The sequence below is a fragment of the Lissotriton vulgaris genome, chromosome 11 (genome assembly GCF_964263255.1).
Source record: "Lissotriton vulgaris chromosome 11, aLisVul1.2, whole genome shotgun sequence".
In the NCBI taxonomy this organism is placed as follows: domain Eukaryota; kingdom Metazoa; phylum Chordata; class Amphibia; order Caudata; family Salamandridae; genus Lissotriton; species Lissotriton vulgaris.
In genome coordinates this window covers 745,847,690-745,862,200 of record NC_141699.1, presented here as the reverse complement: position 1 = coordinate 745,862,200, position 14,511 = coordinate 745,847,690, and the positions used below count along the sequence as shown (strand labels likewise).

The 14,511-nt window shown below is 43.2% G+C and overlaps 1 protein-coding gene and 1 pseudogene across 1 annotated transcript; both read left to right on the top strand.

Moving 5' to 3' along the window:
• The first annotated feature begins 490 nt into the window (after positions 1–490).
• On the top strand, positions 491–9,755 carry MSL2 (MSL complex subunit 2). The gene is made up of 2 exons (XM_086943864.1): positions 491–1,405; positions 5,780–9,755. The coding sequence occupies exons 1-2, from the start codon at positions 1,264–1,266 to the stop codon at positions 7,372–7,374; spliced, it is 1,737 nt and encodes a 578-aa protein (XP_086799990.1). The 5' UTR covers positions 491–1,263; the 3' UTR covers positions 7,375–9,755.
• A 2,179-nt stretch (positions 9,756–11,934) lies between these two features.
• On the top strand, positions 11,935–13,145 carry LOC147683438 (swi5-dependent recombination DNA repair protein 1 homolog; annotated as a pseudogene).
• The last annotated feature ends 1,366 nt before the right edge of the window (positions 13,146–14,511 follow it).

Genomic DNA, 14,511 nt, shown 5'->3' with positions numbered 1-14,511 from the left:
TTTTATGGAGGACATGCTCGGCATTCCTTCTCCATGGTTTTTCAACTGTTTTGCATTCAGTTGGGATTACTGGAGATTGGACATGCGGCAGTGGGTTTCTGCTTGTATCAATATAACAACAATACTTGTTTTTACAATCCTCGTGGCTTCCTTGTGAAAGTTACCTACTTAACATAATGTAGGCAGAAAAGTAGCGAGACACTTAACTCTCAACAGTTCGGTACATATCTACGATGGAGTCAGGGGATTTAAAAAAAGAATTTATATATATATATATAGAAATATCGCGAGATCATCCACGGAAGAGGCGTGGCAGGCTCACTTCGGCAAAACTCTAATCACATCTTTGCGAAAGCTAGGTAGTTCCGTTTCCGATCACCACCAATCCTACTCTGGGAACAAAAAGAGAACAGGGTGTGGCCAAGTCTAAAGTGAGGCTTGAAACGCTCTTCGAAAGACTGCGCGACTAGCGTATTTTAGCGCATGCGTTCTTCCTCTCGAGGGCTAAATTTTTAGTGCGCAGGCCTTGCGTCGAGGGGAGTGTGGGGGGGGGTCACTAGTGCGCCTGCGGGGGAGGGGGCAACCGGTTATTGCTTGTTATCGTTTTTTAAACCACTGCACGGGCTCCTTTTCAGTTTTTTTTACGCTCATCGTTTGGGATGTAAAAATATTTATTCCCACAGGCCATCGGTTGTTCGCGTGACTGCGCCCCTTTTCGTACGGAGCGAAAGAAGGGTAAAAACGAACGCGGAGGAGAGGCCGGCGGAGGGATTCCGCTCGAGGCGATTTGTAGCGACCGCATCACCCAGCCACCGAGAGGAGCGGGAAAAAGAACGGGAAGCCGATTGCTCCGCCAAGGCCAACGGCTGCCACTGAGGAGGCGGGAAAAGGAAGCGGGCGGTTCCTCCCGTAGGGCTCATGTGACGGGCGCCTGACGCCGAGGACCGCGGGGGAGGGCTCGGCTGGCCTTGCCGGCCGGCGCGTCTCTCAACCGAAGAGCGGCCACTGCTCCCAGAGGATGCGCGGCTTGAGGCCGCTCCTGAACTCTTCGGGCCGTAGGGCCTCCTTCTCCGGGGTTGTGGACCATGGATGCGTGGGGTCTGCCATGACCAAGGATCGAGCAGACCCGCCGCCCCGAGGGCGCTGAGCCCCCGCCCCCGCTGCATGGGGCGCCGCCGCCCGGGCTGCCCTCGGGGCCCGGTGCTCTCCGCCTGACTGAATTTCTTCTTCCCCCTGGATCCCCTCGGTGCCGCGGCGTCTGCAATGAACCCGGTGAATGCTACTGCTCTCTACATTTCCGCGAGCCGCCTGGTGCTCCACTATCAGCCCGGGGACCCGCAGCACTTTTCTGACATCAACAAACTACTGCCCTTCTTCCGCCAGTCTCTAGCCTGCTGCGTGTGCGGTAAGATCACTTACCCAACTGTTTACAATCTGTTTTGGGGGAGATTGGACTCTCTGCATCGATATCCTTGAAGTCTTATGTCTTTATCTACACACGCATGTCGCCTCTGTGTGCAAGGGTTTCTTGAGTGGATTGTGCGCACTTATTTTTCTCACGTTAATGTATGCTTTAATTGTTGTCCATGGCGGTACATAAGTTGGCTTGTTGTGTGTTCGTCTGGGGGCAGGCGCTGAGTGTTGCTGGTGTGGCGTCGGTGGTGGCTGCTGAGGCGTGCGTACTGGAGTTAAACAGAATCTGCATTGCTGTGCTTGGAGTCGCTGGTTTCCGCGGGTGGGCGTGGGCCCTGTGCAAGAGTGTGCAGTGCATTGAATCAGCTCACTGCATAAAGTGGCTGCTGCGTGGTCTGCTGCAAATGGTGTTATAAAATGTTGAATGCACTTTGCAGGGTTATAACTACTGTGCCACCTGCCGCCCCGATGGGGTATGTGCCGGAGGATGCAGGAGGTTACGGCTTTGGGGAATGCAGAGCAGGAAGAGAAGTCCGGGGGTGAGTCCGTAAGCTGTAGCTGGTGGTGGAATTAGCTATAGCTGTTCAGGGGGGTTTGGCCGCGGAGAATACATTGCATGTGGTGGATTTAGGGCTTCGTGCTTTGTAACTTACTAGGTGGCTAGTGTGAGCTGTCTTGTGGTTTGTTGTGGCGGGGGATGTGCAGGAGATGGGTGTGTCTCTTGTGCACGGGGTGCCGCGTCACACTAAGCTCTGCTGACACATAATAACAAACTGATGTTTGTGCTCTCGGGGTCCAGTCACGTTAACTGACATCTGCGCATTGTGCCCAGCCAACATTCGTGAAACTATTTGAGAATCTTTCTAGAGAGGAATGAATGTCCGCTGAATCCAACTGCAGTGGCCGATGGTTTAACCCACTTGGCAGGGACGGCGCTTGTGTTGCGAGGCACAGTGCCCGCAGCGTCTAGCACGGGGCAGTGTTGGTGTCTGCGCCCGGGAACAGCGGCACGCTTGGTTGCCTCGGTAACTGTCGAGCGGCTCCTGCCCGGTTAGTTAACCCACGCGGCACTTCTCACAGGAGTTTTCTTCCCTGCAGCTATGCACTATAATGCTTTTTTCCATCTTTAAACTTTAATCCTTTGTAATCGGCTTTTGCGAGGATTGCCCCCTTTCTCTTTCAGATAATCTTTTAGAATTTGCAATGAAGTCGGTGTTTTTATTATTCTGGTCTCAGTGGCCCGATCGTGCCCCTCGTTTATTTAGCGTTGGTATTTTACCAGGAAACGCAGTCTGACTGGGGAACAGCGAGCGAATCATTTGTTAAATGCACCTTAATTTTAAACCGTAGTAAACAAGTACCCTTACACTTCGTGTCGTTCAAGCAATCCTTTCTCTCCTCTGTTTAGCCCCCCCACCCCCTCCTCCAATATATATGTTTTTAGCAGCACTCAAGACTGAAACTAAGCGGTATCGGCAAAGTAGTTTCCTTAGGGGAAACGAGCCAGGCACCCATTCGTATCACGTGGCCTAGTCAGGCCGATTTCCTCATGCTCTTGATCTCCGGATACCGTAAGTTGTCAGAAGGGTCCTTGGAAGTCCTCGCATAACTGCTGTGTTTATGCAGTGGCCTGAGCAAGATCTGCTGAATGTTACCGCAAAAACACGTTTTACTGTTCATAACAAGCAGCGACCAAAACATAATTTTTTTTTCTTGGGAACTACATATTTTACTCTCCTAGTCCCCCCCCTATCAGAGTTGAATACCCTGCTGTTTTGCTCGTCATTTCTCCATCTGAGTTGTAAAATACTTCCATAATTCCAGTGCTTGTTGTGCATTTGCATAACCCAGTGCCACCCACGTAGCTTCTAATGGACGTATAATATTTTTGCCTGGTAACGATCACGTTTTAGCTTTCTATGTAGCATGTTCTGGTGTCTCATAATGGGGAATAAACTAATGGGAATACTGGTATGGCTATCGTGGCACCTGATCCTTTGTATTTATGTTGGTGCTCTGCTTTGCCTTCGGGACGCTCCAGATTTCCAACGTTTAATATATATATATATATATATATATATATATATATATATATATATATATATATATATATATATATATATATATATATATATATATATAAGCATTTTTAGGTGTCAGGGCTCCGTGGCAATTGCCCATCTATTTAGTATAGAAGGAATACCCAGATAAAACTATGATCACAATTTGACCTGTAAGAGGGAGGTCGGGCCAACGCCGTATTCTTGTATCTTATTATTTTTATAGTACAATGTCTTATTTTAAACATTAAATATAGTGCTTATTAAAAAAAAGAAGGCTCGACCAATGTTCAAGACTGAATTGAATCCTCGTGTCACTTATGCTAAAGATCATTTGCGTACATTTTTTTAAGTTCTGCTTTTGTCAAAAATACGTTTTCACTTATTTGATACAATCTTTACGTCAGTTACAAGCATTTCTCCTAAGTTTCATAATGACATAGCCCCATTAGAGAACCCCGTTTAGTGGTCCCTGCGAGCACCCCGTCACCAGATGTGTCTGCATTTTATCGTTTTGGTCCTCAAAAGTGTCACAAATTACACGGGCTGGTTTGTCACGTGAACAGAGGGGCGGGCGGGAGCGAATGTTTATCACGTGTGCAGTTGAAAGCTTGGAATGGTGTGAAATAGTATCCAGGGGATTCGCACTGCAACACAGTTGGCCGATTCTAAACTGTTTGCATCGCTGTAGTGTGTGGGTAAATAGTTTTAGCAGCAATGCTCATTTGTATGTGACTTATAAGGCGGGTGTCCTTGAAATAATTTGTATACATTCATGCTGCTGGGAAGGTCTACTGGAAATCGCAGTGTTTACAATCGTGCTTCTATTTTGCGCATGGCGCTTCTGTTTTGTTATTGCGGGAACCAGTTGGACCCATGCCGTGTCTCCCCACGGTTTGCTTTGAGTCTAGAACTAACTTAAAACTGTTAATGATCACGTAACGTCAGGGCTGCTAATGAATATTGTAGTAGAATCATTTTTGTAAAACCTTTTGCAATATGTCGTTACTCACCCAGGTCTGTCGCCTCCATTAGCACGAAAATGGTTACCAGCAGTCCATATACGTTAATTGATTGTTTGATATTCATTATCTCTTGAGATAAACGACTTTTCCATCCACTTAAATTTGTACATAGGCAGTAACATTTCCCTTCTCTTCGTTATTACCCTTGCTACCGCAAGAAAGAGTAAAGCTTTTCCCCCTTCCTACGTGCTGTATGATCATGTAGTCGGTTTATATCACACCATTTTCCCATACATTTTTGTGCAGTCAAACGGTGTCTATTCAGTAGCACTCTTTGTTAAGCAATTTATAATTCTTTGATGCAAATATAAGTGTCACTGTAGGCATTTAGCCCTCCGTTCTCAGTCTGTAAGATTTTTTTAGTTAGTCTAAAACACTCCATGGAATGTAGAACATGGGCTAACAAAAACAATGACACCAATCACATTGAGACATAATAGGCCATGCGTTAGATTGACCCTGCAATGCACCTAAGCTAGAACCCTCGACAACAAACATTCTACGCTAAACTGGGTAGGTAGGTTATAACAGTCTAGTATCGAGATTTAGTGGCAGAATCAGAATTTCGATCCGACTCTCAGAAGGGTTTGCCCCCTGTAACTGGTTAAAAACTGTCCAGAGAATCAACCACAAGTGAGCACTTACACAACATTTGTCTCAACAAATTAATATAACTTGTGATCTGGATCCGTGTCGCAATACCATTCAATTCCCGCATTTCATTGGATTAACAAAACCTATACTATCTAAGTTCTCGCACGGTAATACCAATTTAACATTCCCCCACCACTTCGATTTATTTAACTAAGTTTTAGCCGTGCTTGCACGCTTATTAGTCAAAGAATAGGCACACTACAGGCAGAAGGTGTTAAGTGAGCGAGGCACACTGATAATTGTGCTCAACATGTTCAGTATTACAACCTTGTCTGTCCCGTTCATATTTCTAAGTTGTGGGTATCACTGGGCCACATTTTTTTTGAGGCTGTTCCTCTTACTACTTTGCATGTGGAGCTATGAGAGGTAATTGAATATGAAAATGTTTTAATTCTCCCCCCCCCCCCATATGTTAATGTTAGAGCATCAGATTGGGTGTGTAGATCAGTCTGTGTGAAGTCATTTGCATCTTGTCTGTGGTATGAATACTTTTCTGACCTGAGTTAGCTCACGTAGGCCCGCACCTCTACTTTCAGTTGTAGATATATGTTCAAGGAATGAGTACCTTCATAGTGTGAGAACCTCATTCCACATCTAACCTACCTTTTTTTTTCCCTTTTGTTATAGGAAATCTGCTACAAGATCCAATTGCTCCCATCAACTCAACATGTCAACATTATGTTTGCAAGGCTTGTAAAGGGAAGAAGATGATGATGAAGCCTTCATGCAGTTGGTGCAAAGACTACGATCAGTTTGAAGAAAACCAACAGTTGAGTATACTTGTCAGCTGCTATAAGAAGCTGTGCGAGTATATTACTCAAACTCCTTTGGCGCAGGACATATTGGATGCGGTGGACAGCTCTGCAGACATTTTGGCCTTGTTGAGGGATGGCTCGATCTTTCAAGAGGCGGAGAAGCCGGAAGATTCTACGTTGGCCATGTGCTTGTCACATTCCCCGCTTCCCTCTACTTCGGAACTTACAAGTGAATCGGAAGCAAGCTCTTCACAGTTACCCGACATTACCCACAGTTTAGACATTGATTGTTCTGTCAACGGTTTACCCAACTGCAATGGGCTTTCAGTAGATGATCTCTCTGTAAATATCCCATCCCCAGACCATTCGAATACAATTGATGTTTGTAGTAGTGCTGGAGATGATATCAAAACCGAAGAGCTTTCTGGCATGCAAAGCGTCTGTGATGCAGTCTCAGCCAGTGACCTTTGCACAGAGGATATGGACATTTGTGCTTTTGATGATGATATCAAATCTGGCGACTCTTTGTTGCTTAGTGTGGAGGAAGTGCTCCGTAGTTTGGAAACAGTTTCTAATTCGGACGTATGCGATTCAGATTTGCATCACAGTTTGGAAGCAGAGGTTACCAGCAGGCCATTTTCTGATCTATCTTCACACACACTTGGCCATCACAGCCTTTTCATGTCCGTCTCCCATACCTCCCCTCATGGAATCTCATACACCGCTGCCACACCCAAGATAGCCAAGTTGAACCGAAAGCGCTCGCGCTCTGAAAGCGACAGTGAAAAAGTCCAGCCCTTGCCTATTTCTACAATTTTGTGTGGTCCGACACCTTGCACCCCTGCTCCTGTGATGGTGAAGCGGGAAAAAATATCCCTACAGCCCATGACTGTACCCAATGGGGGTTCGACACCCAAAATAGGCAAAACACTGTTTCTGTCTAAAAGTCTGAAGAAAAATCCAGATCATTTGTCTAAGAAATCGCACCCGAAGTCCAAATCGGGAACATTGAAGACTAAAGATAAACTCAAAGTAAAAATTCCCACATGCAATAACATGATGCCAGGAAGCCCAACCAAAACTGTGTACAAAAAGCCCCAAGAGAAAAAAGGTTGCAAATGTGGTCGGGCTACCCAAAATCCAAGTGTACTTACATGCCGTGGCCAGCGTTGTCCTTGCTATTCTAACCGCAAAGCTTGCTTGGACTGCATATGCCGCGGCTGCCAAAACTCGTACATGGCGAATGGGGAGAAGAAGTTGGAGGCTTTTGCTGTGCCTGAAAAGGCTCTTGAGCAAACCAGGCTCACTTTGGGTATTAATGTGACCAGCATTGCAGTGCGTGCTGCTGGCACTAGCTCTGGCGTAATTAACGTAACAGCCGGATCTCCAGTAGCAACGTTTTTGGCTGCAACTGCACACGATGACAAGAGTCTGGATGAAGCTATAGACATGAGATATGACTGTTGAACTGGTTGTCATATTTTCCTTGCCCCGGGATGGATAAAGTGGTTTTAGGGGAACTAGCTACACGTTTTATGGCAGCTATGGTTTCATTGTTTAACTTGCCGAAGCTCTTGCTTTATAGATCACTTGTATCAAGTGTGTTCATTGCTAAGTTATATGTTAGTGTTTGGGTGGGGAATAGTTTGCTGGTAACAGAGGTATTCCATAAACTGTGTGTCCCTAGTTCTTTGAACATATCCATTTTTGAACAGAAGGGTTGGGGCTTGAATTGTTTGAAAGCAGGTCTGTGAGGCAAAGGAGGTGATACTGATGGGTTATGAGCTACCGTATTGTTTCTTGTCCTACATAAATCTACGATATTCTGATAAATTATCTAGAGTGAACACGTCTTGAATTTACACACAGCGCACTCTAAATAAGCATGACCAGCAAACTTGGTGTATTGTGACCTTTACGGTATTACACTACTGCAAAGAATCTTAGCGTTTTTTTAAAACCCTTTGGGTAATATTTAAATACTGATGCAAATGATTTATACACAACTATCTTTGGCAAGGAAAATATTGTTGCTCCATACCCCCAAACCCTCAGTCGTGCTATGTGCATAATCAATGAACATGTATTAATAGAGTAATGTAGAATGTGTTCCTCAGGAAGTCTACCTGCTATTTGAGGAATAAGTTTGCATGGTAAGAGCCAACATCCATGAGCATGTCCTTTGTAAATGCATTTGCGGTAATTGGCGCTTAGACTTGGGCATTTTGAACACCGGTGATAACGTCTACAATAGCTTTTCTTTCTTTAGATCTATGGGCTTCATTTCAATTTCATTTGCAAATAGTTTTCATTATTGTACAGTAGAGCAAAATGAACTCTGCTCTTTTTACCACACTAACTTGAGAACCTGCTGATCTCGCCAATTACTTTTCGTAACAGTTTCTTTAAATCAGTTTTAAGAATTGTAACACTTTTATTAAGGTCGATAGCGATATTTTTACAATGCAACCTGGCATCCTTTACATATAACTTTATTCATGCCTTTTAACGTGAAGCGCACAGGTGATTGACACAGGCAAATTGAGGTTTTATTTTTTGACGTTGCCTACCAAAGTGTGCTCGTGGTTAATGTAAAGGCTCAATCAAACATTCTGACACAGTTAATTAAATCCAGCAAGTTCTTGTTGGGCCAATGCATTTCATTGTGAAAAGAGATTAACTGCTTTGGTGATCTGCTTTCGGATCAAATGTTGGTAACTTACTCCACTAGCTCTAGAAAAAAATGCCAGATTGACCCTCTTCTTGGCTTCACATTATAATTATGTTGACTTGGTATGCTTGTCAGTTGGAAGTTATTGCCTAGCAGGTGTGACTTTCGTCTTTAGATACATTAACCACCTTTAAAAAAAAAAATGGAATCTTCTTAATTGGGTCAGTGAGTCATTTTAACAAATTTGTAATCTCCAAGCAAACTTAATGGATCTTTGGCTTTAAAATAAACGTGAAATTGAAGGTTGACCTGAAAAGCAATGCGTGCGTAGCTAAGAAATGAAGAATTACAGACCCTTTGAAAAAGTTTCAGATTTGAAGCCATTTAGCTGCCAGTACCATGGGGAATCTATTTGGACTTGGTAGAAGGTTACATTTTCAGCAGCTAATAACTAAAGCTTGTGTACTGTAGACTTTGTCCCATGAATGGATCGCTCTTGTATAATTTCAGCCCCCATTGCTTGTCTTCTATCACTCATGGGAATTAAAGTTGTCGATTGTCAATACTCCTGAAGAAATGACTACATTTAATTTACATTGCCTGTTTTTTGTGCGCTAATCCACAGCTGATGTTTTATGTAAAACCTAACTTTATAAAGTAGATGCCATGCTCGATGCATGGATTTGCAAGCAGTCAGTTTCTCAAATGCCCAAAGATAAGTTCCTATGCCTCAATCATTCGAAGTGCAGTTGACAGTCTTTTTGAGATCTCTAGTGCGCCTGACCTAATAACCCAAAATTTGTGAGTCTGAGCACCCACCACCCTTTCTCTTTGAAAATGACTTTTTTCCCTGCCCAGGAACACTGAAAACTTAAATGTTTTGATTTCGCACACAGCATGTACATGGATGGTTACTAGTGTCCTCTATAAACTGCAGGTGGAATGTTTGGATGCAGATGGGATGGCACCACCTTCTGTTTTGTAGTATACCCTGGTGTCATTTCTGTGAATGTGGTCCGGTAGTTTTATTTTGTTTCTGGTGGGAGGGAGGGTTAAAGCCATAGGAAGAATAACAATGTGATGTATATGTTGAGTCTGTACTTTACCCACACCCTCTTTCCGTTTTTGCAAGAAGAATCAACTATTTTTGATAATAAGAGTAAATGGTGGAAAATGCTGTGTAGTGTTCTTGTCTTTATTTGCTGTGCAGTTATTTATATTTTATAATTTCAGCGTGGTTTAATGTTCACTTTGTAAAACATTTGTTGTCAACCAAACTGAGCTATTTTCATATTCCATGGTTTTCTCTCATGAACGTAGACCATTTGTTTTGTCAAAATAATCGTAAAAAGATTACCTGGCCAATGGAGAAAATGGGCATTCTTTTTCAGCGATTCAGATAATTGAATGCAAAATGCATTATGGAAACCTTTTTCTTAAAACAATCTGATATAATTTACTTGTTCGGAGAGGTATGCTTTCATAACTGATACAAATGTGGTATCTGTACTGTTTATTTGCACATATGGTTGTATTTGGTTATCACATGTATTAGAGTTAGTAAACAATTTTTTTGTAGTGCGTTTTAATGATGCACAAAGGTTGCCTTTATGAAAAGTGCGGGCACTTTATCCATGAAGGAAACTAACTCCAGCTCACAACGCAACTACAAATACCAGAAATGTATGTAAAAAAGACATGCCTTTGCATGTACAACTTTTGCACCCCGTTGCAATGTAAAAAAAAAGTTCAAATAACATTTGTGCACAACCAGCTGTGCATAACGTATTCTGCCCATCAGTATTTTATTGTTGGAATTTTTTCTTAAACCTATTTTATTGGGTTTTGAAGTTGAGATGCACAACTGTAGCATAGTATGTTCAACAATAAAACTAATTCCTGCTCACCTTTACCCATACCACCCTCTGCCCAAAGACTGACATAGAAACATAAAACAATCCAATTTTTTTTATTGAATTGTTCCACCCACTCATCTCGCCTGAATGACCAGACTTCATCATAAATCAGGTGGTGGTGAATGCGGGCCGGTTCCAGCGACATGCCCCAATCTGCCCAGGTCTGCCAAATATTGGGGTGTTTCTTGGGGCAGCCCCTCACTTTGTAAATTGCTACATCCTTTCGTTGGTCCATTTTAGAAGAATTGTTACATTGTGCCATTTGCTCTTCAGTTGGCAGAAAATGTGATTTATATACTTGATAAAAGTGAAATGCTATGCTATCCTATCGTCTACGAATTGGACAAAAATCTATGCTCACCATACCAAAATTTAGGAATAAATTAACTGAAGCCCTGGTTGACATGTTTTTTGTTATAGAAATTTTTTTTTTTTTTGCTCTCCAGTTACCTTTTTAGTGCATCTGGTTTAAGCTAATTGAATGTTTATTCAAACACACTGGCCTGAAGACTGTTTTGGTTTCTTTGTCTGCCTCTTGTATTGAAAGGAATTGATGAATAAATACCTATAGACACATAGGGGCGTTGGGGTAAGTCCTCTACTCACACTTGCTTCTGCCAGCCCAAGGTAGGATTTTTTGTGTGCAGACATTAAATTGGAACATTAATGGTTTATTTTCGATTATAATGGCAGTTTTCTTGTGGTAATTTGATGTTGGAATGCTGTGCAGCATGTCTGAAAACCGCCTGCAAAGCCAATAGGTCCCAAAGGTGAAACTTTTTGACTTTGCCAATGCTTGTTTTTTCTGTCAGTAGAAGGAGAATAAATGTTTGCCTGCTTTATAGAAGTTTCTTCAGGCAGCAAAGTTGATTTTATGGTCTGGAACGCCTGTAATTTGAAGTGTCGTGGTTGTAACAAAGCTGAGGAAGCTCTTCATCTTTGTGTACAGGCGGCTGTCCTGTATAAAATTACATCTGGAAAAAAAATCTCCCGCATGAGGCTGAGAAGTAGTACTCCAGGTTATTCTCAAATTTCTGCTTCAGCTCCACAGCAGATTAAAAAAACAAGAACGCTTTTTAAAATTTAATTAAAAAAAGTAAATCCTAACAATAGAGTTGTATACCGATCCTCCACTGTGAGATAAGACAATCGTACACACATTTAGGAGCTTTCCGTCAGATTAAGGGCGGTTCTGATGTTTAAGTGCTAATAAAGATCTAAAGTGCTACTGTTAGACAACTTGATCTTAAAGTGCTTGGGCCATGTTAATGGATCAAATCGCTCTCTTGCAGTCACCATTTTCTTAACAGAAGGTTGAATTTGATTGTCGTGAGACTGGTTGTGCCAAGTACGGTTTCCAGTTATGGAAGTGGTTACACCGAATTAATACAACCATCAGAAGCAAATACCCCATGCAGTGAAGGACCATCTGGCTTTACAATGGAAAGCCCATTACTAGGACCTCAATTGGTTTGCAGCACCCAACCCCCCTGTGCGTGTCTCCAGCTCCTTTGCAGATTAATCTCTCTGCTAAACAGCCTATGAGTGCAGCTTTAGGATAGCGGCTGAGGAAAACACAACACTAGTTTAGCCTCATAAGTGCTGCGCCTAGTCCAACGGCCGACGGCACCACTACCTCGGGAGTGCTGCCGTTGGACGTTCGAACCTCACCTGCGCAATGGAACGTTCAGCACTGGAGCTGGACGTTCCATAGCTGCTAAGGTGTTAGTATCTACTATGGTAAAGCGTCTTAAAGTGGACTCTGAAGAAACTGACACTACAGCTTGTGAGGATGTGTTTTTGTTAAATAAGTGCTCCTCAAGAAAGCATTGCTGAAAAATCTGCTGACGCCACCCCTTAGAACATTCCCCAGCAAGACCAGCCTTCCTTTAAGCCCAGGATCTGATGTCTGTTGAATTCTTCATATATTTCCTTGGGCACCGATGTTCAGCTCGGAGATCTCTTGGAGGAGAAGAGAACTTGTGAAGAACGTTCAAGAGAAAGAAGAGCTTCGAAGGCTAAAGATGGTCAAAACATACAAGTCAAAGAATAATCTGACAGAATTGAAGTACTTTATAGAGCAGCAGTTGCTGTATGAACTGCAATCTGCTTTGTCTACAGAAGGCCAGAAACTGAGTCTCTCTCAGCTCATAGACATCTGTGGAATAGAAGACTGTTTACAGTGCTGTAACTGGGCAGAGGAAGACTTTGAGGAACCATAAACTGCTAAATCTAGTTTATTGTTGTCACTGAACACTGAGGATTGCAACCCAACTCCGGGCTAGAAATTGAAAAGCTTACAAGTGTTTGAGTTAAGACCAATTGAAAGAAAAAGGCAGATTGTCAGATCGTCAATACAGTAAACAAAAGGCTGTACGAGTAAAAAGCAATCTATAACATCTTATTGAAAACATCTTCCAAAGGGACCCCTTTTAGGTCGCAGCCTATCTTACAGCACAGCTGTCTGGTTTGCTAAAGGAATCATTGGGATATTTAGTGAAGTTGACCTAAGAATGCATCCCGCTTGTTTAGCATTTGGCTTTGTAACATACATTTTATGTCTCTCTATTTGCTTTAGGCTGTCCAACTTGTGTTTGTCCGTTCTATTGTCAAAACCTTGTTTACTGTATTCTTCCACAAGCTTGCTTTCTGTAAGCAGGCCTTTAAATCTTGTTGGGCATTCAGAGACTGAGATCAAATGCCAGGCTGTCTCTTCCAGGGAGCTTGGTGTTTATTTTTCTTTCTCGGACTTAAAAGTGAGAGGATTTATGTGACATTCATGCTAGCCCTGGAGGAGTGCCCAATGTTCTTCTTCCTAGCACACAAAAAATGTAAATGTATATGAACAGTGCTGATGTTCAAATCAATATACTCCAGAAGTACGCTAACCCAGCCTCTCCATTCCTTCGAACAAATATCACACAATGAATTTTTTGTACCTGGTCAAAGCAAGCAGGCTTACCGGCAGTCCTTCTGACCCTTGTCCACTACAGACCTCCAAGAAAATTCTGCTAATTACCTCTGCTGCCACACCAGCAAGAAGAATCCTCAACAATTCATTAAGTACATGAATAATTCTGGCAGAACTGAAAATAAGTCATAAATACACCCATCACTAAAGAAAACAAACCTGGACCGCTTGACCCCAACATCTACAGACCGAATTCAAATGAACATTTCCTGGGCAAACTGATAGAGCAGCAGTCGCCCAGATGTCACAATTCATTGAAGATAATTCCATACTTTCAAACAAGATTCCATCCAGGAAGAGGCACAGAATCTGCCATCTGCGGTGGCCTTAAAAACCCAGTTGACCAGAATGGAGTTGCTGCACTTCTCTTGGACCTCTCAACCACCTTTGAGATGATTGACCATGACACACTAATTCAAAGACTCTACAAAGCCCGCATAGAGGGGATTGCTCTCGCCTGGATCACAGCATACCTTTAAAACGGAACTAATGTCATCCAACCTCCCCTTTCACGTCTTATTTTTTTTAATTTTTATTTTTGATCCTCATTTACGTTCATGGTTTCCAACTGCCAAACAACCAAACAAGGGAGAAAGGTATAAAAGAGTAGTCGTGCTGCCTCAGTCTGGGATGGCGGATAAAGAGTGGCAACCAATTCCCAACAATGACTGGCTCACACCGATCAAGACACCTTGTTACCCAGATGGCGGATGACAACCATTGAGCCAGTTGCCACCATTGCTATTGCCTGCCAAAGTACCAGCAGAAAAGGAGACAGGGGGGGGGGGGGGGGTGATTGACAGCTCAAGTCTGCATTAGAAGATGCACAAAAAAAGGCAAACTTTATACCCACCGACGCCGGACTGTACATTTATATAATGAACTCTATTCGGGAAAACACGCCTTGCTTGACGAACACGCTTTGAGATGTCCTGCTATATGTTCCTGTCGAACAGGCCTCTGAGACAACCTTGCACTTGAAGACTCGGCGACTGACACGGAGGAGGGCAGAGGGAAGGGGGGAGGCGAGCAGCTCCTGAAAGCGC

Excerpts from the sequence above, each read along its gene's own strand:
- MSL2 (XM_086943864.1), top strand. The coding sequence starts at position 1,264 with ATGAACCCGGTGAATGCTACTGCTCTCTACATTTCCGCGAGCCGCCTG. Across the intron at positions 1,406-5,779 it reads TCTAGCCTGCTGCGTGTGCG|GAAATCTGCTACAAGATCCA; the intron begins GTAAGATCACTT and ends CTTTTGTTATAG.